Here is a 27,554-nt window from a genome sequence, read left to right on the forward strand (position 1 = left end):
CAATTTACATTCCCACCAACAGTGCAAGAGGGTTCCCTTTTCTCCACACCCTCTCCAGCATTTATTGTCTGTAGATTGCTTGATGATGGCCATTAAGTGAAAAAAATTTAAGTACAAGTTTCCAGCCATCTTTTTTTGAGATATAATGCACACACTATTTTAAAGAATACAAGTCAGTGCTTTTTAGGATATCCACAAGATTGTACAACTATCTAATTCCAAAATAATTTTATCACCTCGAAAAGAAACTCCTTAACCATTAGTCATCACTCCCTATTCCTCCCCTTCCCCAGAACCTGGCAACCACTAATTTGCTTTTGGTCCCTGTGGATTTGCTGATTCTGGACATTTCATACTATATTCAACTTTTGTGACTGGCTTTTCACTTAGCATAATGTTTTCAAGGTTGATCATGTCATGACATATATCAGAACTGTACATTTTTATGAGTGAATAATATTCTACTATATGGATGTACCAGATTTATTCATCCATGCATCAGCTAAAGGATATTTGGGCTGTTTCCACTTTTCGGCTATTATCAATAATGCTGCTATGAACGATCCTGAACAAGTTTTAGAGTGAACATATGTTTTCATTTCTCCTGGTAGATACTTGGGAGTGGGATTACTGGGTCATTTTGGTAACTCTGTGTTTAACACTTTGAGGAACTGCCAAATTTTTTCCCAAAGTGAGTGTTCCACTGAACCTTGATACCTGTAATATATGAGAGTTCTAATTTCTCCATATCCTCACCTATGCTTATCTTGTTTCTTTGATTAAATCCATCTTAGCATATGTGAAATGGTTGTTTTGATTTGTATTTTCCTAATGATTAATGATGTTGAGCACGTTTTCATGTGCTTGTTGGTCACTTGTATGCAATCTTTAGAGAAATATCTATTCAAATCATTTCCCCATTTTTAAATAGGATATTTATCTTTTGATTGTTGAGTTGTGAAATCCTTCAATATTCTAGAGAGTAGATCTTATCAGATACGAGATTTGCAAATATTTTCTCCCATTTTGTGGGTTGTATTTTCACTTTCTTGATAGTGTCCTTTGATGTACAGAAGTTTTTAATTTTTATTTTATTTTTTATTGTGGTACGCGGGCCTCTCACTGTTGTGGCCTCTCCCATTGCGGAGCACAGGCTCTGGACACGCAGGCTCAGTGGCCATGGCTCATGGGCCCAGCCGCTCCGCGGCATGTGGGATCTTCCCGGACCGGGGCATGAACCTGTGTCCCCTGCATTGGCAGGCAGACTCTTAACCACTGCGCCACGAGGGAAGCCCAGAAGTTTTTACTTTTGATGAAGAGCAATTTATTTGTTTCTTTGGTTGCTTGTGCTTTTGGTGTCATATACAAGAAACCGATGCCTAATTCACGGTCATGAAGATATACGCCTCTGTTTTCGTCTAAGTGTTTTTTTAAATTTTATTTTATTGGAGTTTAGTTTACTTACAATGTTGTGTTAGTTTCAGGTATACAACAAAGTGCATCAGTTACATATAACTCCATTCTTTTTCAGATTCTTTTCCCATATAGGTTATTACAGAATATTGAGTAGAGTTCCTTGTGCTATACAGTAGGTCCTTATTAGTTATCTATTTTATATATAGTAGTGTGTATATGTTAATCCCAATCTCCTAATTTATCACTCCCCCCCCCCACATTTCCCTTCTGGTAACCATAAGTTTTCATTTCGAGAACTGTGAGTCTGTTTCTGTTTTGTAAATAAGTTCATGGGTATTGTTTTTATTATATTCCACATATAAGTGATATCATATGATATTTGTCTTTCTCTGTCTTACTTCACTTACCCAATCAAAAAATGGGCAGAAGATCTAAATAGACATTTCTCCAAAGAAGACATACAGATGGCCAAAAAGCACTTGAAAAGATGCTCAACATAACAAATTATTAGAGAAATGCAAATCAAAACTACAATGAGGTGTCACCACACACGGGTCAGAATGGCCATCATCAAAAAATATACAAACAATAAATGCTGGAGAGGGTGTGGAGAAAAGGGAACCCTCTTGCACTGTTAGTGGGAATGTAAGTTGATACAGCCACTATGGAGAACAGTATGGAGGTTCCTTAAAAAAACTAAAAATGGATCTACCATATGATCCAGCAATCCCACTCCTGAGCATATACCCAGAGAAAACCATAATTTGAAAAGATACATGCAACCCAATGTTCATTGTAGCACTATTTACAATAGCCAAGACATGGAAGCAACCTAAATGTCCATCGACAGAGGAATGGATAAAGAAGATGTGGTACACATACACAATGGAATATTACTCAGCCATTAAGAAGAATGAAATAATGCCAGCTGCAGCCACATGGATGAACCTAGAGGTTATCATACTAAGTGAAATAAGTCAGTAAGAGTTTCTACAGTTGTAGATTCTACACTAGGCCTTTGATCCATTTTGAGTCAATATTTGTATATGGTGTGTGATAGGGGTCAAAATTCTTGCATGTTAATACCCATGTGTCCCAGCACCACCTGTTTAAAAGACTATTTTTTCTCCATTAATTATTTAAATAATTTCTCCACATCTATTGAAAATTAATTGGCTACAAATGTCAGGGTTTCATTCTGGACTCTCAGTTCTATTGCATTGACCTATCAAATGTCAGTGTCATGCAGTCTTGATTATAGTACCTTTGTAGTAAGTTTTGAAATTGTGAAGATCCGGACTTGTGAGTCCTCAACTTTATTCCCTTTCAATATTGCTTTGACTATTCTGAGTCTATTGCATTTCCATGTGAATTGTAGGATCACCTTATCAATTTCTGGAAAGGAGCCAACTGGGATTTTGATAGATATGGTGTAGACTCTGTAGACCACTTTGAATAGTATTACCATCTTAACAATATTAAGTCTTCCAGTCTACAAACACAGAATGTCCTTCCATTTTTTTAGGTTTTGTTTAAGTTATTCCAACAATGTTTTGAAGATTTTAAAGTATAAGTTTCTCACTTCTTTAGTTACATTTCTTTCTAAGTATTTATTCTTTTTGATTCTATGATAAATCAAATTGTTTTCTTAATTTCAATTTAGGATTTTTCATTTTAAGTGCATAGAAATACAAATGATTTTTGTGTATTGATCTTATATCATGAGATTCTGATGAACTTGTTTATGTACTCTTACAGTTTCTTAGCGAATTTCTTAGGATTTTCCATATAAAAGATGTCATCTGAGCAAAATACTATTTTTTAAAATGCTTCACATACATCATCATAAAATTAGGATACGTTTTTCATGAGCTTTTTTCCTGGAAGCAAAATATCCAAATACTTATTTTTCCAAATGTCTGTGTGTTCCCTTTTTAATTTCGTCATTCTCCCAGCTCCCTCTTATCCTCATGCAAACACAATACTCACTTTTGAGAACACTGGAGGTTCATCCCAGACTGAGTGGAGAAAGCTTGTACCATTTGCTGCTGCTCCCAGTAGAAACTGGGCATGGAGCTGGTGGAGGGTGTGGGTACTGGGATGGAGAATGTGCTCTTGGTCTTTTTAGGGCTGACACCCCCTACAAACAGCTTGCCATTCATGATGAAAAGACTGGAGGAAAAAGGGTCACTCAGATAACTGGACAGATGAACACCACCACACCCCCTAACAACAACCTTGCTCCCACTGGCACTCAGCAAACAGATTCCTTCCATTACCTCTCCTGTGTCTGTCCCCCAGGTTCACTGACTGGTACCTCTGCCCCTCCCCACAGAGCCCACCTTTGGAGAGATTGTCTACCACCTTCACTCGATTTATAGGTTTATCCCCAACCCACGGACAATTTCACAATTACACTTTACCACAGCCCAAGGGGTGGACAGTCTGATCCGCATTCTTGGAAGGAGACACTGAGTCACAGAGAGGTCATGCGACTTGACCAAGGACACACAGCGAGTGAGTGCTGGGTCAAGGAGACAACGCATAGGCCAATTCCAGAGCCCATGCTCTTCTTAACCATTAGGCTAGACTGCTCCTGGGATCTCCGTGCTGGCTTTCCACAATACTGAGTAAACCTAAGGTCTGCGCCACCACATTCCCATGCCCGAGCCCAGGCGGGGATGGGTATTCCTGCCCAAAACAGGGCTCTCACCTGCAGTAGCTGGCAGGGGTAGTGATGAAGGTCCGGGTGAAGGCACGCACACAGCCCTGAGAACTTCCTTCCACTTCAACAGCAAACAAACAACAGTACCCCTTAGAGCCACACGTGCTGTACACGCTCACATGGTGGTCCCCAGTCAGGGCGTGACTAGACACTCATGCTGAGAGGGCAGTTGTTCACGGGGCCCAGGGTGTCGGGAATGGGGAGGGCAACTATAGGAGCAGTCTGCACCCAGTGACAGGGCCCCTGACAAACACTATACAAGTTCACAGGATGCATTTTTCACAGCCACCCAAGAGGTGGATACTACTACCCCATTGTGCAAATGAGGAAACTGTGAGGTTATGTAACAGCCCAAGTTCTCAGAGTATCTGGGTTGAGAGCCACCAAACTCCACAGACTGTTTCCCCAACGCCCAGGGTGTGCAGGGCAGACAGGCATGGACACAGCTCAGACCTGGATTGTCTGTGGGAAGACTGAGGGCTGGAGAACACAGTGGGGAAGGGGAGGGGAGGGGCGAGTGCAGGGAAGGGAAGGGAAGGGAAGGGAAGAGGTCAGGGAAGCTGGGTGGTTCTGGGAGTGAGCCTGGCCAGGGGGAGGCAGCAATGGGGCATCTGTGGTGGGGGTCTACACATACTCACCTTCCTCGAACACCCCGCTGACGGAGAAGCAGAGCATCGTTTCCTGAAAGGGAAGAGCCCAGGCACCCAGTCACCACTTCCACCTCCTACCCACCCGCGGCTTCCTGGGCCCGCCCGAGGGAGGAAGCAGGGGCTCACCGTCTGGAACCAAATGTCCACCACGAAGGAGCTGAAGTCATGCTGAGTCTTGGGCAACCCGCAGAGGGTGTGCACAATGTCACGTTTTGTGTGCTTCAGCAGCTGGACCCGCAGGTCTGTGAGGGGAGGACAAGCGAGCGAAGGTCAGGGGCTGCCACGCCCTGGGCCCTATGATTGACCCCTTCACTACCCTTTCCAACCCAGTCTTCCCATCACACACTCACAAGGGCCCTTGAGCTTCTTCATATTCCTGCTGTCCTTGAAGTACTCGCACAAGCTGCTTCTAGGAGACAAAGAGCAACAGTGGGTGGTGCGTATTTGCAGGAGCTGGCCTGTGTCTGCTGGGGAGCCACACAGCCCAGGAGCAGAGCCTGTGCTGTGATACTCACGGGGCTGGGTCCTCGGGGTGGAAGGGGATGGTCAGGGAGAAGCAGGCCTCCTCGTGATAAGCACCCGCGAGACCCTGTCGGTCTCCACAGTCATAGATCAAGTAGTATCTGAGGAGGAGCAATGAGGACAGTCTTATCTCTGTGGTCTGGTCAAATGAGACTTGAAAACTCCCCTGAGCAGACCTGTGCTTAGTTGGCCTCACCTGTCCTAGCCCTCCTCCCCTTGCTCAGCTTCCCAGAGGTACTTACTGCTGTAGGAATTGCAGGACTAGGCTCTTCAGCTCATCAGATCCAAGGAAGCTGCCCTGGAATCAAAAGGCATTTGATACTATGCAGTGGATAAAGCTTCCCCACAACACCCCAAATGTTATTTCATCCTCTTCCTCACCTTGCAGGGCTTTACTACGTAGGGACAGTTAACGTCAATGGTGAATGGTGACGGTAACTCCTGGCCATCCTGGAGAAGGGAAGAGGAAGTCAGGAGTGGAGACAAGGGGAGTGGCCCTGGATGATCCGGGAAAAGGATGGGCCCAGGAGGGTGAGGGTCAGAGGTCAGGTGTGAAAGGGCCCTGGAAATTCCATGGGAAAGCTTACCCTGGATGTCTTCATCATGAGGTCCTGGAAGTCTCTCGTGTAACATTCAACTTGTGTGTGTGCATGTGTGTATTTATGGGTATTTTTCCAGCAAGTATATCCATGTCATTATCAGGAGTCCATGTCCCCCAAAATGGTTAAGGATCTGATGCTAATATGTGTTCTAGGCAAGACCCAAAGGGCTTGAGGGCAGGTGCAGAGACCACCGACATTTGTAAGAGACAATGATTTACATAGGCACTTACTAGGCGTAACAACTTCGGGAAACGTTCTCTGATGGCCCTGTCCAAAACCAAAAATAGAGAAGAGGTGGTTGATAGTTCAAGGTTGCAATGCTTCCTTTGAGTTAAAACAGTAATACCATAAACAGAGATCAGTGTGTTCTGGCCCATCCAGCAGCCCCCTTTGTCCACCTCTGCTCTGGATTTTAAGGGTTTTCGGTCCACTTCCCTGCTGAGCACAGAGCATCTGTCATCTTATTCTCCAAAAAGCACTGTCTTCTCATCTCTCTCAATACATTCACTTTAATATTCCTTTCCTCCCACCTTCCTCTCCTTCCCCTGTGTAGCTCATACCCAAACTACTCGGACTCCCTTCTCCAGTGCCACAGGGACCAGCATTTCAAACCCATGCTGCAGGGCTTCCTTCTCCTCCCTTCCTTCCTCCAGGGCCCCACTGAAGGCTGTGGGGAGAAGAGGGAATGGGGTGGGAGCCCAGGCCTATGCTACCTCACTGGGAGTCCAGTACCCCGCCAAGACCCAGACACCCCCGAGGGATGGCCCAGGATGCTGGGGCAGGGAGGTGAGTGAGGTGGGGCTCAGAGAGGGAGATGGAGGGAGATGAAGACAGAAAGGGAGTGAAGTTAGAAGCGGAGAGATGAGCGAGACGTAGGGGCACAGAGACAAGGGAGAGACAGAAAACAAAGGGAAGGGAAAGAAGCTCTCCCGTGGTTGGGGTCAGGGAAGAAGAGAGAAGAAACAGGAAATGGCACACCAGTTGTGGCTCTTCACCTGCCCCAGAATCGCCCAGACACACCAGGTAGGAATGGAAACGATGCACATGTTGGGCTGGGGGCCCACTGGATGCTGGCTGAAACTTTGTCACCTGTGTGAGCTCAGCCAGACTTGGGCATGGGAAAACGAGCAGCCATGGGGGCAGATCTTCCCCAGAAGGAGGAAAGGGTCAGGTACCAGCTCAGCATGGGGCTGAAGATCCGTGGCCCCCTCTGATGACCACCGTCTTCTCTCCCGATGACCCCTGCACCTGTCTGAGTTGGTTCTTTATCTGAGGAATCATACCTGTCTCAGGCTGCCCAGGCCTCCTGTGAAGGACCAGGCGGGATGATGTGACGTGTGCAGGGAGGGATGGCAAGTGCCCCTGAGAGGCCTGTCCTTCTGTCTCCTCTACCGCCTCTGCCCTCTGCCTTCCACTCCTGCCTCAGGAAGCCCTCTGATCACTGGTGGGGGCCCACGTCTGGCCCCTTGACTCAAGGAGCCCTGCTTTTTCCCAAGCTGGACCCCAAGGAGGGTCCAATTCCTGGCACTGGGCCAGCAGAATGGATGTCATGACAGCAGCCACCCACGGCCTCAGCCCTCAGCATGGTGCAGGAAAGCCCCCATGTCAACCTGGGAGAGGAGGGGGGACCCCTTTGGAGGCAGGGGAAGAGGGCCCCTCTCAGAACGGGGGAGGCACACCCCATCTCAGCACGAAGAGGGAAGGCTTCGCTCAGTAAGAGGCCCAGGACTGGAGGACCCTTCTCAGTCCAGGGCGCCAGCATCTGGATCAAGGCTGGTCGCTCCTGGTCCTGGTGAGGAGGAGAAGCCCTGCTTCCTGGGGCACACTCTTGGGAGGCCTTGGTGCAATATAGCTGGGCGCAGAGAGCTGGAAACAGACCCCAGAGCGCCTGCAGAGGTGAGCAGGTCAGGGCAAGGAAACTCCTCACCGGTGATAGGCACAGAGAGAGCAGAAGGTGGGGCCTGTGATACTCCCAGAAGACCAGGGCTGCCACCTCTGGCATAGGGGCACTGTCACAGATAGTCTAGGCTCCCATGGGTGAAGGTCACCAAGAAGGGTGACAGGGTGTTCACACTGACCTTACATAGGTGGACTGGTCTGCGAAGGTGCTACACAATGGGTTCCCTTGCAGCCACAGCTCTTCAAGCTTCAGCCCTTGCATCTTGCTCAACTCCCACACAGACTTCAGCTGAGAAATATGGGGCGGAAGTGGGAAAAGGAATCCCATGAAAGGGGACATCCAAATCCCTGCACCCCCAGACCACTCCCTCCCTTACAGGTACCTTCACCTGCCTCCTGTCATCACTCTGAGGGCCACTAACACGCCCCCTCTACTCTCAACCCAACTTTGACCTGGCTCCCTCTTCTCACCTCATTTTCAGAGAGGTTCAGGGTTTTGACCGTGGGGGCCATCTCTATAATGTCAGACAAGCCATCCAGCTGGTACAGTTTGTTGCTGCTCAAGTTCAAGGACAACAGCTTTGGGGCAAGAAGAGGTAGAGTGAAGGTTACTATCTAGGACCTTGGAGACAAATCTGCCCTCCACCCCAGCTCTTCCAGCCCCTACCCTAATACCAGCACTGGGCCTACAGCCTCACCTCAGGGAAATTCTTTTCGATGACATGCAGGGTGGCAGCCATGCAGCTTCTTCGATTCAGAATTATATCAATATCATGGCCTACCAAGTCTTCAGGAAGGAGAGGGGAGGGAATCAGATGGCTGAGTGGGGTCCAGGGCCAGCACCAGCCCCTCCCCACGTTACCATCCCTAAGTCACCCTCCAGGAAGACCCCTCTGCCCTCGCCTGCCCTAGAATTACTGCTGTCAGCCGTACCTGGGTCAAAGCGGAGCCTCTGGAGGTCAAGAGCTTGCTTGAAGATATTATATCGTTTGCTCAATGTCAGCTGCAGAGTGAGAGATGGAGACAGCTGCTCTGAGGCTGTGGTGGTGGCAGGGAAATCGGGGGTGAGGGGGACGGGGCACTGGAGGAAGGAGAGGTGGGTCTGAGCGTTGGCACACAACACGCCTTGAGTCTGCATTACCTTTAGCTGCTCCATTTCTTCTGGCTTCAACTTATCCCGCACAGAGTAGGGAACAGCGGAGGGGCCGACAAAGACAGGTATCTGCAGGAAGCAGAGGTGGGGTAAGCACCAGGAACTCTAGTTCCAAAGAAGACAACCAGCCCCTGGCCTGTCCTCCTTCCTCAGGATGAGGTACACGTCACGCCCTCGACACACACCTTTCGTCTCTCCTCGTCACAAATCTTGTAGCTGACATCCATCAATGCACGGGCAGTGTTAGCTTCCTGGACAAAGAACTGAGCCCCATTTTGCAAAAAGTGGAACTACAGGGAGTGAATGCAACAGCAATAGTATCAGAAGCCAACAGACCCTGCTGAACCAGGTCTCCCTCTCTCCCCCTTCCCTGTGCCCACGCGTCTGGCTCCGGCATCCTCTCTTACGTCCACTGGAGTGAAGGGGACACTGCAATGGCTCTGGATTGAGTTCATTAGCCATGTCTTGTCATACTTTACCCCATAAGGAATCTGAGGATGAAAAGAAGGGATGGGAGAGAGGACAGACAGCAGGGAGTTTAGGCTGGAGGACGAACCATTTCCTGTTCTTTTCTGGCCTTCTACTGAGCTTGAAAGGGCTTCTAAAGAAGGGACCACTGGCACGATTTCTTATGGGTGTGCGTAATATGGATTTCCTAAATACTCTTTCTCTCCAGTCAAACTCTCTTCCACATAATCAAGGTGACAGAGATGATCTTCCTTTTATAAATTTCCAGGAGATCCTACCCAGTGCAGATACTGCTTGCCCCTCAGACAAGGTCTCCAGAGGCTAGACCCTCCATCTCCCACACTCAGCTTGCCAAGCTGAGACCTCCAATGTGGAGTTGCTCCATATCCTTGGCAGTAGTTTCCATCTTTGCTTTGAGACAGGCTTCTCCGTTCTCCTCACGGTCAGCCTATTCCCTTTACATTGCTTCTCTGAATCTGATCTTAGATGAACAAGACTGTTAACTCCTGGTAATTAAAGGGACAGATTACAAACTGTCCCCAGTGAAATAAACCATCATCTCTACATGAGACCAACACAACTGCCCCTGGCTTTTCTCTCCTGCACATTCCATACATTTTTCAGCATACTCACTGTGACCCTGAACCAGCTCCCTGAGGTTCCATCATGTGTGTTCTCCCCCATTTCTCTCTCCAGACGTTTTCTCTTTCTCCACACAGTCTTATGCATGTGGCCTTCACTGTGCCATCTCACTGTCCTCTTGTTGTCTCGGATGGCACAGGGAGAGCTGCAGGGGGGATGTGGAGAGAAGGAGGGTGAGGGGCCATAAGTGCTAAGAAAGTCTTCTGTACACCCTGGTCTCTTTGACACCAGCAGTACAATTAGCTTTGCTCAACCATTATTTCACTTCGAGCAAGCTTCAGTTTTGCAGTGAGAGAAGAAAAACAAGTCCACGGAGACTGAGAGAGGTGCATAGTCCCAGGGGCTGCTGTGTACAGACCCTGCTGCCTGGCCACTTACTGTCTTACTTCGGGGTCCTCCTGGACATCCCTCTTCACCACGTTTCCTGCATCCTCCTGGAGGTGTGAGGGCTGAGGCTCACACACATCGTGTTCGTAATGAGGGCTCCTCTCGCCAGAATTACCTGGGAAAAAACTCCAACCTTTCTTTCTTCCTTGAGGTGGTCTACCACCATCACTGTATTCTGAAAAGAGGAACAAAAATACAAGTTTGCAGACACATCTGTGGTCCACTTACCACGTACCATGTCTTAGGCTAACAGCATGGTAGGGCAAGCAAAGTGCCAACCTGGCCTAAGGGACCAATCCTACAAACCTCAGAAAGGACACTCTTCTGCCTGTCCAGAGAGGACAGCCTTATCCGACAGATGACACTATCAGGGGAAGAATCGAGGAGGAGCAGGATGAGGAAGAGGAGGACAAGGAGGAGAAAGAAGGAGGAGAAGGAGGAGAAAGAGGGAGGAGAAGGAGGAGGGAGGAGAGGACAACTGCAGTGAAACTTTTAAAACGGTGGAGCAGGACTGATAAAGAACCGAGGTGTATGCATCCATGGCTTAGACTGGACAGCAGTCATATATATACCAGGAAGGCACCCGAATCTTGCCTTCTCTCAGGACTTTCCAGCAACCACACCAATACCTCTCTTGTGCTTGACAAATCCAATGAGCCACCAAACCGATTCCACTAACAACCAGCAAGCTGGCTGGACTTCCTTTGCCAGTGCACTAGGAGCTTTAATGTCAGGGGGCACTGATGTAACAACCTCCTGAACGGTCTCCCTCCCTCCAACCTTGCCCTGAAGAATATGCTGCTTGAAAGAGCCAGAGTGAGCTCTCTCCTGGGCCAGCCTGAAATGCCTTTCAGCTCAGCAGGCAACTCTTCCTCACTTCAGCTCTTCTATAACAAGGGTGTGAATGATAACCTGGAATGATGTGTCAACCACCATTTCCAAGTGTTTAGGGATTCTACTTCTTGCTTTCTATTACTGGTTTCTAATTTGATTCCATCGTGGCCAGGGAACACACTCTAGGAGATTTCAGTTCTTCTTTTTTAATTTTTATTTTTTTCAATGAATTTATTTCTTTATTTATGGCTGTGTTGGGTCTTTGTTGCTGCACATGGGCTTTCTCTACTTGCGGCTAGTGGGGGCTACTCTTTGTTGTGGTGCACGGGCTTCTCATTGTGGCGGCTTATCTTATTGCGGAGCATGGGCTCTAGGCGCTCAGGCTCCAGTAGTTGTGGCACGCGAGCTCTAGAGCGCAGGAACAGTAGTTGAGGTGTACGGGCTTAGCTGCTCCACGGCATGTGGGATCTTCCTGACCAGGGCTCGAACCTGTGCTCCCTGCACTGGCAGGCGGATTCTTAACCACCGTGCCACCAGGGAAGTCCCTCAATCCTTTCTGAATTTATTGAAGTTTGTCTGATGATCGAGGAGATGGTCTAACTTGGTGAATGTTACAGACACCCTGGGGGAAAAAATTGTACTCTTGTTGGTTGGCGGACTGTTCTATTTATGTCATGCAGACTTCGTTAGTTTACTGTGATATTCAGGTCTCCTATATCCTTGCTGATTTTCTCTCTAGTAATTCTGTCACTTGCTAAGAGGGAGGTGGGTGTGGGAGGCCCCCACTATAATTATACATCTGGCTCTTTCTCCTTTCAGCTCCACCAGCTTCTGCTTCATGTACTTTGAGGCTCTGTTGTTTGGTGCGTACTGATTTAGGATCTTTATGTCTCCCTGGTGTCCTGATCCTTTTATCATTCTGTAAGGCCTCTCTTTGGCTCTTGTTCATTTTCTTTACTCTGACATCTACTGTACTGGATACTGAAGCCACAGGCATGCTTAGAAAGTGTCCTGGGTATACCTCACCTTGTATTCACTCCCAGGAGTTGTGTTGCTGTTCACCCCTCCGCCCACAAATTCTCCCCTCCAACATATCTAATTCACCATGGGAAAACATTTGGAAGTTTTTTGGCACCTGCAAAAATAAGATCGTGTCAATTCTCCTCCTCATAGGTGGATTCATTAAGGGTATTTTATTTTTAACACATTCCACTGAAACAGTGAACCAGCAGATAATCATACTAGTGGCTTGTGGGGAGGGAGGATTATGGTAATTACACTGTTAGAAACCAGCTTCCTTTGGGTTGTAATGCTTAAGGTTCTCTAGGTTTGTGTGCTGTGCCTTTTGTACATTAACTATTCCATGTTGTCTCAGGGCACACTTATGAGTAAAGATCCGTCCACTGCTGATCACTTCACGATGGAGTGATTACGACCAGGCCTCAGATGAACTCCTCTGGGGAGCTGTTGCTTTTCCCATGTGGCCCGCTGTCAGGGCAATCCTGCTACTCACAATCCTGGGACTTTCCCTGTGTGGCACTGGAAGTGAAAGTAAACACAGATAGGGCACTTGACCCACAAATGTCACTTGCTCAGTCCCCAAAACTCGGAGGGGGCCTGGCATGCTCTCTTCCTCTCACACTCCACATCCAACTGGTCAGGAAATTCTCTCGGCCCCTCTCTCAAAGTATGTCCAGAAGCCAGCCACTTCTCACCACCTCCATTACCACCACCCTGGCCAAGATACCAATATCTACCTCCTGGACTGGACTGCTGTCCAGCTGGCCCCTCTGCTTTCATCCTGGCTCCCTTACCTGTCTGTTTTCAGCCCAGCAACAGAGCACAAGTCACATCATTTCAGTCCTCTGCTCAACACCACATAACAATGGTTTGAAGCCCACCAACATGTTCAAAAGCCAGGAGTTCATAATGACACTCATCAACAACAACAAAGAGGAACCTTATTGGTGACCTTTGGAGAATGCCGGGCAACCAACTCATTTTCAGGGAAATCCAGCAATGAAAGGGAAAAATTCACATTTTAAAGGGAGAAGTAAGGGCATGTGGTCTACGTACGGTGTATAGGAAGAGTCAGAGTCATTTGCAAGAACCCACATTCCTTCCAAAATAACGCTGCCGAGGGGAAAGCATAAATGGAGCTAGCTGACAGCTACCGCAGTACCCCGGCTGACCAATTGCATCAGGTGCCTGAACAGGGCTAGAGACCTCCCTCAGCAAGGTGATTCAGACACAAGCAATCTCGGACATCGCCTTGTCAAGTATTTGATAGAATAATCCAGTGAAGCCATGTGGTCCTGGGATTTACTTTGCTGGGAGATATTTGATAACTGATTAAATCTCCTTACTCATTAATTGATCTGTTCATATTATGTATTTCTTTATGATTTAGTCTTGCTAGATTGTCTGTTTGGGGGACTTTATCCATTTCTTCTAGGTTTTCCAATTTGTTGGCATACAATTATTCACAGTATTCTCTAATAATCCTTTTATTTTCTGTAGTATCAGTTGTAATGTCCCTCTTTAATTTCTGATTTTAATTTATTTGAGTGTCTTTTACTTTTTTTTCTTAGTGAGTCTAACTAAGGGTTTGTCAATTTTGTGTAGCTTTAACAAAAACCCAACTCTTAGTTTCATTTATTTTTCTTCTATTGTTGTTTTATTTTTTCTCTATTTATCTCTGCTCTCATATATCTCCTTCCTTCTTCTAGTTTTGGCTTTAGTTTATTCTTCTGTTTCTAATTTCTTCAGGTGTAAAGTTAGGTTGTTGATTTGAGACCTTTTGTCTTTTTTTGTGTGTGTGTGTGATATGCAGGCCTCTCACTGTTGTGGCCTCTCCCGCTGCAGAGCACAAGCTCCGGACGCACAGGCTCAGTGGCCATGGCTCACGCGCCCAACTGCTCCGTGGAATGTGGGATCTTCCCAGACCAGGGCACGAACCCGTGTCCCTTGCATAGGCAGGCAAACTCTCAACCACTGCACCACCAGGGAAGCCCGACCTTTTGTCTTTTTAATGTACACATTTAAACCTCTAAACTTCCTTCTTAGCACTCCTTTGCTGTATCCCATAAGTTTTGGTATGATGGACTTTCATTTTAATTTGTCTCAAAGTAATTTCTAATTTCCTTTGTGACTTCTTCTTTGACCCATTCATTGTTTATGAGTGTGTATGGAGATTCCAAAAAAAATGAAAAATAGAACTCCCATATGACCCAACAATCCCACTTCTTGGTATATGTCCAAAAGAACTGAAAGTAGAATCTTGAGGAGATACTTGCACATCTATGTTCATAGCAGCACTACTCACAACAGCCAAGAAGTAGAAACAATTAAAATGTCCATCGATGGATAAAAGGATGAACAAATTGTGGTATAGATATATATACAATGGAATATTAAGCAGTCTTTTAAAGGAAGGAAATTCTGTCATGTGCTACAGCATGGATGAACCTTGAGAACATTATGGTAAATGAAATAAACCAGTCACGAGAAGACAAATACTGCATGATTCCACTGACATAAGGTTTCTAGGGACTTCCCTGGTGGACCAGTGGGTAAGACTCCATGCTCGCATTGCAGGGGGCCTGTGTTTAATCCCTGGTCGGAGAACTAGATCCTGCAAGCATGCTGCAACTGAGAGTCCACATGCCACAGCTAAGAAGCCTGCATGCCACAACTGAGTCTGCATGCCACAAATAAGTCTGCATGCTGCAAGTAGAGATCCCACATGCTGCAATAAAGAGCTGGTGCAGCCAACATAATAATAATAAATAAATAAATAAATAAATAAATAAATAAATAAATAAATAAATATTATTCTTAAAAGTTGGGAAAACTATAGTAAACAGAGTCCACGGGTTTAAAAAAAAAGGTATCTACAGTAGTCAGATTCATAGGAACAGACAGTAGAATGGGGTTACCAGGGACTGGGGGGGAGGGACAAAGGGGAATTGTTGTTTAATGTATAGAGTTTCAGAATTGAAAGATGAAAATGTTCTGAAGATTGGTTTCACAACAAAGTGAATCAACTTAACAGTACAACTGTACACTTAAAAATGGTTATGATGGTAAATTTTATGTCACGTATTTTTACCATAATTTTTAAACCTGTATATTAGAGTGTGACTACTCAAATGGAAATATTAGGAAAAGGTTTTGTTTGGATATGTAAATACAAACTTAAAGAAGTCAACATAAAGGAACACATGAGAATGTCAACTGTGCTTATGAGTAGGTGTTTGGAATGCACAAGAGGTATACTTTCATGTCCATGCTTTACTTGCATAAAAGGCTGGGTCAGGGTTTTGCCACGGGCTTGGGGGGAAGCACTATTATATTGACTCATTCCATAGCATAATAGGAACAATTACTGATAATCAGATCCACCTGTCTTCTCTCTGATTATTAAGCTACATCACTTTGGACAATTCACCCAACTTCTGATCTCAAATTACTTACATGTAAACATCAGGGATTAGAGCTAACCAACACCTCAATCAAGATATACCACACTACAAATGGTTCCCAGTTAATCTTTCCATCTCGCAGCTCCATATAAACCTTGATCTGTTCACAGTCCCTATATATTCGTTTTGCCTGCTGTAGAATTTCTTATAAATGGAATCATACATGCTGCACACCTTTGTGTCTGGCTTTTTAAAGTCAGCATCATGCTTTTGAAATCCATTTATGTTCCTGCCTTTTTTATTGCTGAGTAATATCCCACAGTATGGGTTGTAGCTCCCCACCTCGTTTACACAGTAGAGCCACTTGGGGAGTTTGAGAATATCACCAGCTCCAAGCTATACCCACAATAATTAAAGCAGAATTGGGTTGAGACCCAGGCACCCACATTTTCTGAATTCTCCACGTGACTGCAGTGTGCAACCACAGTTGAAAGCTACTGTATTAAAGTATCAGCTTTTGGTTTATGCTTGCCAGAGACCGTAGCAATGGATGCCACCTCATTTTGCTGGCTTTCCACTCTGTTGTTTTAGGGACCTAGTGATTCCATTAGCTTAAATTAGAGACTGGCAGACTACAGCCCATGGGCCAAACCTGGCCTGGGGCCTGTTTCTCTAGGGCCTGCAAGGTAAGAATGGTTTTTACATATTTCAATGGTTAAAACAATAATATTTCTTGACATGTGAAAATTATTTGAAATCCACACGCCAATGTCCATACGCAGAGTTTTAGTGGAACACAGCCATACTTGTCTGTGGAGGCTTCCGCTCTACAACAGCAGAGCTGAGTAGTTACGAAAGAGACAAAATGGCCCACAAAGCCTCAAATATTTGTCACCTGGCCCTTTCCAGGGAGTCTGTTGAGCTCTGGCTTAGAGCAAGTGTCCTTAAAGCAAATGCACAGTAACTGTGGTAAATGGCTGACGGTCCCTTTGGCTAAGCCTGGGAAGAAGATTTACTGCAGTAACGTGTGACTTCACCGTAGGGTCCTTCCTCAGTATTCCACTCATTCATGGTGTTCTGGGTCAAGTGTGGGAATTGAGTAAAGGACTACCATTTGCCATCAAGAGAGGTCAAGTCACCAGACCTAGAGCTTGATTTATTTATTTTTATGTTCTTATATTTTATTACAAATCTTTGTTTATATTTTATTTATTTTTACACTGATCAAATGCAACTTTGGAGTATGTTCAGATATTTCAGATCCAAGGGATCTGTTGATCAATTAGCCACCTTCAGAGGTTGCTACAGGTCAAACCAGTGTGACTACCCTTCCATCCTTGCTGTTTATTAAGTAAACAGCACTCACCTTGAGGCAGGAGATTAAGTGCTCCTACTGGGCCTGCAACTCCAGAACCCCAACATCCCCACTCAAGTGAGGGTGACCATGTCAATGGCAGAATCTCCCATCTCATCTGTGGCCTACACAAGTCAGCCACTTCAGAACACTTCAAAGGTGAAGATGCCCTCCACACTAATGTGTTTCTCAATGCTGTCGGGGAAAGGAGTGTCCTCTGGGTCCCAAACAGCAGCTGCCTGGCCCACCAACACACTGACTTCAAAGGCATTTCAATTCAAGTGACCAGAGGTACAGCTGGTAACGCTTGAAACTGAGTCCCCCTAAAACCGAGTTCCCTTGCCAAGTTTATGATTAACTTCTCTATCCAAAACTTTATTCCCTCTCTTGCCCCACTCATGATCCCCTCAGGATTGAGGAGTATCAAAGAAAAGGGGGGACTGACACTGAACAGAACCCTTCAGGGCCCTCCCGGGTACAAAAGCCCCGCTGTGTTCCCTGTTTCTTGTCTGTAGGAAAAGGCTTTGGCCTCCTAGGCCTTCCCTGAGTTCCAAACAACAGACTCAAGCACTTACTAATTAGGGAAGTGAGGAAATGCAGAAACAAAGGAAAAGCAGTCAAAGAAACGAAATTGAGTTATCTGTAGAGAGGTGGATGGACCTAGAGTCTGTCATACAGAGTGAAGTAAGTCAAAAAGGGAAAAAGAAATACTGTACGCTAACACATATATAGGGAATCTAAAAAAAATTGGTCATGAAGGACCGAGGGGCCAGACGGGAATAAAGACACCGACCTACTAGAGAATGGACTTGAGGATACGGGGAGGGGGAAGGGTAAGCTGGGATGAAGTGAGAGAGTGGCATGGACATATATACACTAGCAAACATAAAATAGATAGCTAGTGGGAAGCAGCCGCATACCACAGGGAGATCAGCCTGGTGCCTGGTGACCACCTACAGGGGTGGGATACGGAGGGTGGGAGGCAGGGAGACACAAGAGGGAAGAGATATAGGGACATATGTATATGTATAACTGATTCACTTTGTTAGAAACAGAAACTAACACACCATTGTAAAGCAATTATACTCCAAGAATGATGTTTAAAAAAAAGAAAGAAAAGCAGGGAAGAACAATAGTGCAGTGATACAGCAGAATCCTAGTTTCTCTGCAAGGGATAACAACTTCATACATATCTTTGAGCTGTTATGCAGAAACTAAGATCCCCTGCCCAGGTGGAGGATGATGACTCCATGCTGACCACAAGCACACCGACCCCAGACTGGTTAGAACCAGAATGCTGATGATTAAGATCCCTGAAACAGCACCCTGTTTCCTCACCAACAAACAATCAGAGGAAAGTCATGCACTTCCCTGAAAGTCAGCAGGGAGTTAGAGTCTTCTGAACACAAGCAGCCAGTTCTCCTTGCTTGGCACCCAGAAAACAAACACTGTACTTTCCTTCACCGACAACCCAGCGTCAGTAGATTGGCTTTGCTGTGCAGCAGGCGAGTGGACCCAAGTTCTGTCCAGTCACGCAACTGCAACTCTTTCACCATTGTGTGCCATGGAACACTAATGATTCGTCCTCTGTTACCAACTGGGTCCTTACTATCTTCAGATCCACCTAGACCGGATAACCCATCCCCGATCCCCACTTCCTTCAGGGCCCTTTGCTTGCAACCAATTTTGGTGTCAAGTACTCTATTAATCAAAGTCCCCACTTCCTTATGCCAGATATTCATTCTAGCTATTTTACAAAAATAAGACATCTTTAATAAAACATATCACACAGCTTACAAAAATTCTGTGAGGGCCAGAAAAGTGGGCATGGATGCTGCACAGCCAGGGGAAGCCCCCTCACGCCGTGGGACTGGTATAGCTGAAACATCCCTGCTGCCTATGAGCTAACCAACATGTATGACAGAGACTGAATTCCAGGCACTCTGCTGTGGCTGCCCATAAAAACCAGAGACCTCTCCCATCATACGTAGCTGATCCTGCTTGTGGCTCCCACATTACTCAGTTCTACCTCCAAGTTTCACTATGGTGCATAGACTTGATACACAGAGGTCTTCTTTGGGACCCTAGACAAAAGGGGGTCTAGAAAACATACACACACACACACACACACACACACACTAACGTAGGTCTCCATTCTTGTTTTTAGCTTTCCATTTCTCTACGGTACAAGAAAACATGTAAGAGTGTTTATGAGTGTTGGAATACTTGCCAGCTGAGCCAACTTGAGGTATATTCCACAGGTCCATTTTTTTGGCTATTGGAAATGGTAATTTCACATTGAAAATATAATTTTCTATTTTGTGAAATTATTTTGTGTATATTAGTTTTATATCCAATAAACTGGTTAATCACTATTATTATAATTTTCCATAGATCCTCCTGAGCTTTATATGAAGACAACTATACTCACAGTTTTGTTCCTTTTCACCTTTACACATATATTAATTAATGTATGTATGTGTTTTGGCTTACTGCAATGCCTAGGAGACTCAGTAAGATGTTGAACAGAAGTGATTATATGAATCATCTTTGCCTCTTCTGATTTAGAATGGAATGCTTTTAATGTCTCATTATTACTTACAGTGTTTGCTATAGATTTTTTAAAGCACACATTATAATTTTAAAGAAATATCTTTCTATTCCCAGTTAGCTAAGTGTTATTTTTGTTGTTGTTTAATCTTGATTGGTTGTTGAATTTTATTGCATGCATTTTTTTTCTGGAATCTTTGTGATAATCATCCTTTTCTTGCTCCTTTATCCTATGAATGTGTTGAACTACGTTATGAATCTCCTAATGTTAAACCAACATTGCAAGTTTGGTATAAACACAACTTTGCCCTGATGTACTATCTGTTTTAGCCATTGCTGGATTAAGTTTGTCTTTATCTTATTTCTATTTTTTGCATTTTTATAACTAATTAAGATTGACCAGTAATTTTGCCTTCTCATGCATGCAATGTCAAGAATAAGCTGAATATTTTGTTTCCCCAATATAATGTTCTTTTTTCTAGAACTTACCCATTCAGTATTAATTTTCAAATTATCAGCATATCTTTTTCATAATATTATCTTTTAAAGCTTTACTGTAAATACAAGCAAGACACCTTCTTCGAAAGTGGCTTATCTGTGCCTTCTAATTTTCTTGACCCATACTGCCAAAGGTTTCCTTACTTTTTTATATTTTGAAAGCACTAACATCTAGCATTTTTATTCAACTCATCCATATCTGTTATCAATTTCATTAACTTGTGCTCTTATTTTTTTTTCTTGCCAATATGGAAATGCATGAGATGATTTTTATCAAGTATGTGACAAATCCACAGTCTTTTCATCTACCATCACGTTTTCTTTTATAATTGCTGTCCTCGAATAGCATGGATATCCAAATATCCAGTACATTTAATTACTTGGAAAAGACCTGTGGCTTACCAATGTGGGGGGTTTAACTAAATCCACTGTTGAAATATCAGATGATTAAGGGAGATGGAACTGCAGCATTGAAGCAAAAGAACTCCTATGATAAGTACATACGAACTTCACTGAAGAGGACAGCATACAATATAGAAAGGAGTAAGAACAGAAAGAGCGCGGATTTTGAAATCTTATATCCAGAATGTGCCCAGTCACTTACTGCGTATGTGATTTTAGGCGAATATTTTACCTCTCTGAGCCTCAATTCCATCATGCGGCAGTGCTGTTTGCCATGTGTTTCCATTTGTCCCTGTTCTGGGGACCTGGAAGAGCTGTACTTCTTGACCTCCTTTGTTTGGACAGGGCTGTGTATGTGACGGGTTCTGGCTAATGGGTTGTGAGTGACATGTGCTATTTCTGGGCCAGAACATATGGTTGTTGGATTGAGACCTTGCAGGGTCCTCTTCACCTCAGGCACAGGGACTGACAACTATCTAGATGATGGCTGCTCTGTCAGTTTGGGTCTCCAAGTCATTCCAGTAAGAATGGCTCAGACCCCCAAAGTCCACCATCCTGTGAGGGGCATGCGCCTGCCATGGACATGTAGTCGAAGTGAGGAATTAGCCCCTGAGATATGGGGACTATTACCACAGCATAATCTAGCCTATCTTGATTCTTGTATCTTATCTGTAAATTAAAATAACATCCTCTCAGGATTTTTCTGAGGTTTAAATGAGAAAACTGGTATGACAAGGTTGCCACAGTGCTTGACATATAACAGGAACTCAAAAAATGGCAGCTATAATGATTAAATAATAATAGAAAACTAGTTTTGAAAAAGTGTGGAAAATTGCTATAAAAGGAGAGCTATTTCATCCACTCATCCTTACGGGTAAGTTGTATCATCTTTTCAAGAGTGGGGCATTTTATTTTATTTTTAAGACTTCCTAATGACTAGCACTTATGCACTTATTTCTTGCCATCATGATATCAGAAACATAAATTGAGGTTGTATGTAAAGAATGAAAAAGTGGAAAGATTAAGCAAAAGAGAGAATGACTAATGGCATAAGATAAAATGAGTTAGCAATAAGTAGTTTCTCAATGAGAAGAACAGATTATAATTATTAGTAAGCATACATTCTACTTAGTAAACAAAGGTACAAGGTATTAATGCGGCAGAAGAGATTTAGTTTGAACAGGCTTTCCCAAAATGTTTTCTGAGGAACACTAGTACTTCCAGTGGACTGTGGGAAAATGTTCCATCCCCATATAGCTTGAGGAAACTACCTGCTACAGACTGACTGTTTATGTACCAACCTAGGCTCCAAGGTGACAGTATTTGCAGTTTGAGTCACTGGTAGGTGATTAGGTCATGAGGGAGGTGCCGTCATGAATGGGATTAGTGCCTTTATAAAAGAGGACCCAGAGAGCTCCCTTGCCCTTTCTGCCACGTGAGGATACAGCGTGAAGACAGCCCTTTATGAACCAGGAAGCAGACTCTCACCAGACACTCAACCTGCTCGTGCCTTGATTTTGGACTTCACAGACTCCAGAACCGGGAAAAATAAATTCTTGTAAGTTACAAGCCACCCGGTCTATGGTGTTCTACTACAGCAGCGTGAACAAGCTAAGACACTACCCTTCTATTTGAGATTCAAGTGGCGTATTATCTTAAAAATATGACATATAGAAATCCTTTTTACCTTCATATTTGTATGTCCAATATTTCTTCAATGAATAAAAGCATTTTTGTTGTTGCTGTCTCTCAGACATAGTGTGTTGTAGAACAAACCTGAAAGTGCTGAAATGAGAGGAAAGAAATGGCTATTATATAATTTTAAAAATATATCACTCCTTTAACCATCTCTCAAACAATCTTTAAATCCCTCACAAATGTAAACACCATCTTTTACTTGCTGCATTTTACTCATTAAGTACCATCTACGTGATTTTTATGATATGTATCATCTATAATTTTACTTAATATGGTTTTCTTAAATAAATTCACTGTTTTTTCCCACATGAAGGAAAGGGGAGAACTTTCAAGGAATGTAACAAGGAATGGTTAGAAAATCAAGAGGAAAATCAGAAGCCAATAGTGTCTGGCTGGACTAATTTAAGCCGTTTAGAGAGTCCAAGCAGAAAAAGATTATGGCATCCCACCCCACACACACTTTGAAAAACTACTGGTCGGCAAAGCATATACAGAAAACAAATTCTGAACCTTAACGTGCTGGCTACTTTCACACTTTTACTGGAGAACTATCAAATTTAAAAAAGTCTCTCTCCTTGCCTCTCTCCACAGAACAAATTAAGAGACAGAAACTCAGATCAGATTTGAAATCATCGATACGAACTGGCATCTAGGAGTTCTCTGCTGTTCCTAATAACAAACGTGGTCAGAGGAGCGCAGAGGACGCCATCACATGGCAGGTAGTGAATACGGATACGAAACAGAGATAAGCAAGAGTAGGGCTTTAATGTGGGGGTTGGGAAGGAAGAGGGAAGAGAGGGGTCCACCCAGTTTCCCGAGCCTAGCTGCCGAGAGCAGCCCATGAACGCCTGCCGCCCGCTGTCCCGCCGATTCTGAGTGAACCTCTAGTACTGGAGGGCGCCCCTCCTACCCAACTACCACCTACCGTGTCAGAATATGAATGTCGGTGGAAAGGTTGGCATCGGAGCCAGAGCCTCATCAAGTTCCCCCTCAGCCAGGACAAGTACCTTAATTCTAAAGGTCTTCTTCACCTCTCGGTCTGACTCCTCAGAAGGCTAAGCCGAGCTACCCACCGTTCGGCAGGCTCTCCGCACGCTATAATGGCGCCTCCCTAGGTCACGACCTTACGGCGTCACGTGACTGCGGGGGCTACGTAACGTAACGCGCCGCTGTGGGGCCCTACCTGACTTCCAGGGGCTTGGCTGGCGGAGGCCACAGAGTAGAAGGACGCATGTGACGTCAGGGTTCAGGAGCCCTCAATCGTGAACTGTGACCGAGAGAACTGAGCCTCAGGAGACCACAGCATGTCCCATGACCGTAGAATATACACGACCAACAGCCGAAGGGAAGGTGCGGTGTTCACATGACGGCAGGCGCTTTGCCTGCCATGTGATGGTAGCGGCCACATCCCTGTTGACTCAGGGATCTGAAGATTCTGGTAGGCAGCAATCTTCACGAGATTAGAGATGGCTGAGCCTGATGTGTGACCAAGGGGGATATGTGACGGACCATAGCATCCATACGACTCTCAGAAGCAGGTCACCTTTGTGACTTGGAGGGCTGAGGCTGCCACATGCCACTAGCTCCTGAGGGCCACATGACAGGATGAATCCACATGATGGGCAGGGTTTAGGAGTCTGCCATGCTCTAGTGACTTGAAAAGCTGGATCCACAACATGATCATAGTGGCAATAGGTCCAGAGAGACTACACGAGCTCAGGGTTTAAGGGCTCATGGTGCTGACATGGACAGTAGGTCTGGGCCTGCCACATAACTGTCTGGGCCTGCCACTTGATGGCCGCATCCGCGTGAACATAGCCATAGGAGCCCACGGTGCTCAAAAGCTGGGTCAGCCTCCTGAGTGTAGCATAGTGACAGTAGGGTTCTCCCGGCTGCGTGTTTCAGGAGGCCGTTCTCTTCACGAGAGCTGGAGATCTGAGATTGCCCACATTCCTAGGCTTCCCGTTGATGGTGGTGCCTCCGGACGTTCTTCCTCAGAACACAAGCTGGCTTCACCTGCCCCAACCCCTTTTTAATGTGCTAATGTGCTTCGTTCGTGTGCTAATTTTTTCCCTAATAACACGTGAAATTTAACACATAAATTAACACATAGCAATGGACTAGGTCCTCCCTAAATCCATAAACATTGCCATATTTTAGAGTCTACTTCAAAAACCTAAGCGGTGGGTACAGGTAAGATTTGTTGGCATAATAATTTCATGCAAGTCTAAGAGAAATTAAAGCAAACTCAATAAGTGAATTTTAGCTGTTAATTTGAAAAAAATGTATATAATGATTACTATGTGTCAGGCACGTCAAAACGTCAACTCCTTTAATAGTGGCAATTCTATCAACTAGGTACTATGATTATTATTCGAGTTTTCACAGATGAGAAAGTGGAAGCACAGATGTGTTAAGTCATTTGCCTAAGAGGTAACTGAACCTATAGGTGCCAAACCAGGGTTTACTCCCAGGCACCCTGGCTCAAGACTTTGTGTTTGGATCACCCACAAGAGCCTCCAAAGAAAATTAAGAATAATTCAGTCTTCCTTATTCAGACTAAGCGGAAAGGCATCCGCAGTTACTGAAAAGATGAGATCATAGAGGACCTCTTTAAAGTGCCATTTAAATAATTTCCAGTACTACCAGTAATTAGAACTAATCGTAGCTGAAGCCAGTTAAGGCCCTTGGATTCATTTTAAGGTATAAATATAAACTTATCCTTAATAAGTGAAGTATATGTGTATATAAAAGGTGGTATAAAATGCTAGACGTTAGTTGAAAACGTTTCCTTCTTTTATTTTTAAACACTCTAAAGAGAAATACTGCAGACTTTATGGCTCTTTTTCTCTAAAGAGAAATATTGCAGACTTTATGGCTCTTTACAGAATTCCAAAAGTTAAAAGTAAGCATAATCTGAATTAGATATTACTGCACTTATATTTTGTTTGCATCTGCCTAGAAAGGACAGAGAAAGGGAAAGGAGAATATAAAATATAGTTTTGTTTTTTTTTTTAATCGCAGTTTTACAAACACCTCTTCTGCTGATTTGTGTGGAAAACTGAATATCTGTCTGTGTATCCAAAAGAGATTTGAAGTGAACTTGCGAGTTTGCTGGTTTAGGCAAAATTAATGCTATACAAGCAGTGGGATTATTTTGCTGGCACCCTGCATCGTGGCATGGCTACATAAATAACCTGAAGAAAATATAACAGACCAAATTTTGCACCATGGTTAAATTTGAATATACTAGTAAGGATAACAGACTGTTTGTAGTTGTAAGCCTATTGAAGGAAGTAGTGATTTTTTGGAGTGACTCTATTTGGGCACATTGGTGTTACTTAGATAATTTTGGAAAATTATTTATGGGACAAATGTAAATGCAGGGTATGAAAATGGAGCCACGTGTTTACAATAGAGCCTATTATGAAACCTCAAGATGGAATTAGGAAGCATCTGTATACAATCACTGGATGGAACCCGCCATCAAGACCTGATGTCTGTCCCAACTGAAGCTTCTGTAATGGACAAATCCACTAATGGTGATTGAGGTCAACTTCTTTCACCAAAAGGCAAACCCTGGAGTTCTAATTATAATTTTCTTGCAAAAGGTTAGATATTCTCCTGTCAGAACTAATGGTCGTATCATTTATTCTTGCCCTGCGATGATTACCAGGAGCTATTTTAGGATTAAAAAAATATATTTAGTTACACCAGTGGGTGCCTGTCAGCTCTTTCTTACATACATTGGGGAAGGGACGCTAAGGCTATGGATAAACACCTGTATGAACACAGCTTATGTGAGCTAGGCAGTTTAGGCACTGCACGTATCAGGTGCTGTGTCTGTTTAGGTGAGGCAGGCTGATAAGCTATTCTTCTTGAATGTTGTTTGGCAAGGTTTACTGGGAACAACTTTTACTTCTTTTATATTTCTGTTTTGGGGTGGACGTTTTGGAGGTCAGTGCTAGTGGCTTTGTTTAACACAGAGAAATGGGAAAGGAGAATAGCAGACATTTGTGATGCTGCTAAATTAAACACAAATACTCAAATGCTTTTGGTTCAAACACAAATATGTACAACTCAAGTAGAGGTCCTATGTGAATTTACTTTCAGAAAGGAAAATTGACTTAATCTGGTACCATTATCCAAGAGAACTTATCAGATATTGCTGTACCTTTATAGAAATGGTAATCGAAACATGTTTCTCTTTGTTCCTTTAAGAAGCTCGTTAATTAACTAGAAGTGACTTTACTGTCAGTGTCAAGCAATGGGAAAGAAGAGAAACAATTGTAGATAGTGCTCCTTGTCAGAGTACTCAGTGTGCTTCCTTCCCCCAGCACTGTGTAAATTTTAACAGCTCTAGGTGATGAGCTCATTCTTGGGGACTACCACAGCGAGGAAACAAAAAATTACATCCACAGTGAAAACTTCTTTTGAGGCCAAAGGATGGAAAGGGTCGAGAAGGCAGGGATTCCTTTCACGGTTTTTGCTCATAAACTATGTCATTTGTGATGGTATGATTCTCTGGTACAGTTTGAAAATCCCTTCCGGGTGAAGACCATTTAAAAATTAAATAAGTGTGTTTCAAGGCTTTAAAAATTATTAGACAGGGAGAATTGAAGTGGTCCTAGCTTGGCTCTTGTTATCCACTCATTGTAACTATTTTTTTGCCACAACCCCCAAATAATTCTAACTATAGTCTTTGAAAGTATTGTGAGATGGGTTTTTATGTAAACAGCCACATTGTTTTCTTGTTACGATATCACACTGCCATCTACTGCTGGTTGATATGTTCCCATATGATGTAAATGAGTGACATTTGCCAGCTTTCTTTAGGATAGAAGCAGGCTTTGAGGACTAAGTCATATCAATGAACTCTGCATTTTTATCACATCACCAGATGATGTTTTAATTATCTAATTCATGTAGCCTGTTTGGGTCCAAAGATCATCTAAAATGTACATGATGCTCTACCTTTTTTCCCCCACAAAATCTGGAAAAACCTGGCATATCCTGTGCTCTCTAAAAACTGACAGACACTTGCGATAGGTAACTATCACTGGATTCTGAAATTCTACTTTAGTCTAGTGTATCTGTTTTTATATGGGACACGCTGATGCAATTCAAAGTCTCCCAAATAGGGAGGAGTATCAAGATGGTGCAGTAGAAGTATGTGGAGCTCACCTGTCCCCACAAACACATTAAAAATACCCCTACATGTGAGGCAGTTCTCACAGAAAACCAACTGGAAACTGGCAGAAGATCTCCTACACAACCAAAGCTGCAAGGAATATCTCTACATATCCAGGAAGGACAGAAAAAATTTTAAA

The 27,554-nt window shown here is 44.2% G+C and overlaps 1 protein-coding gene across 1 annotated transcript in view; it reads right to left on the bottom strand.

Annotated features, from left to right (window-relative positions):
- Positions 1–3,392: 3,392 nt before the first annotated feature.
- LOC309796242 (nuclear RNA export factor 2-like) overlaps positions 3,393–27,554 on the bottom strand; it is a gene marked incomplete at its 5' end in the record, with an annotated part of 45,885 nt that continues 21,723 nt past the window's right edge. Inside the window, 20 exons of the mRNA XM_082609288.1 lie at positions 3,393–3,588; positions 4,130–4,202; positions 4,780–4,822; positions 4,918–5,033; positions 5,142–5,200; positions 5,307–5,414; positions 5,556–5,611; positions 5,695–5,763; positions 5,901–5,909; positions 6,146–6,182; positions 7,994–8,103; positions 8,286–8,393; positions 8,513–8,601; positions 8,748–8,817; positions 8,956–9,036; positions 9,153–9,257; positions 9,375–9,458; positions 10,069–10,222; positions 10,456–10,639; positions 11,094–11,250. Coding sequence (XP_082465414.1) covers positions 3,402–3,588; positions 4,130–4,202; positions 4,780–4,822; positions 4,918–5,033; positions 5,142–5,200; positions 5,307–5,414; positions 5,556–5,611; positions 5,695–5,763; positions 5,901–5,909; positions 6,146–6,182; positions 7,994–8,103; positions 8,286–8,393; positions 8,513–8,601; positions 8,748–8,817; positions 8,956–9,036; positions 9,153–9,257; positions 9,375–9,458; positions 10,069–10,222; positions 10,456–10,639; positions 11,094–11,250 — 1,899 coding nt within the window. The 3' untranslated portion in view covers positions 3,393–3,401. The remainder of the gene's footprint in view (positions 3,589–4,129; positions 4,203–4,779; positions 4,823–4,917; positions 5,034–5,141; positions 5,201–5,306; positions 5,415–5,555; positions 5,612–5,694; positions 5,764–5,900; positions 5,910–6,145; positions 6,183–7,993; positions 8,104–8,285; positions 8,394–8,512; positions 8,602–8,747; positions 8,818–8,955; positions 9,037–9,152; positions 9,258–9,374; positions 9,459–10,068; positions 10,223–10,455; positions 10,640–11,093; positions 11,251–27,554) is intronic.

The sequence above is a fragment of the Mesoplodon mirus genome (genome assembly GCF_964341445.2).
Source record: "Mesoplodon mirus genome assembly, chromosome: X".
Taxonomy (NCBI): Eukaryota; Metazoa; Chordata; class Mammalia; order Artiodactyla; family Ziphiidae; genus Mesoplodon; species Mesoplodon mirus.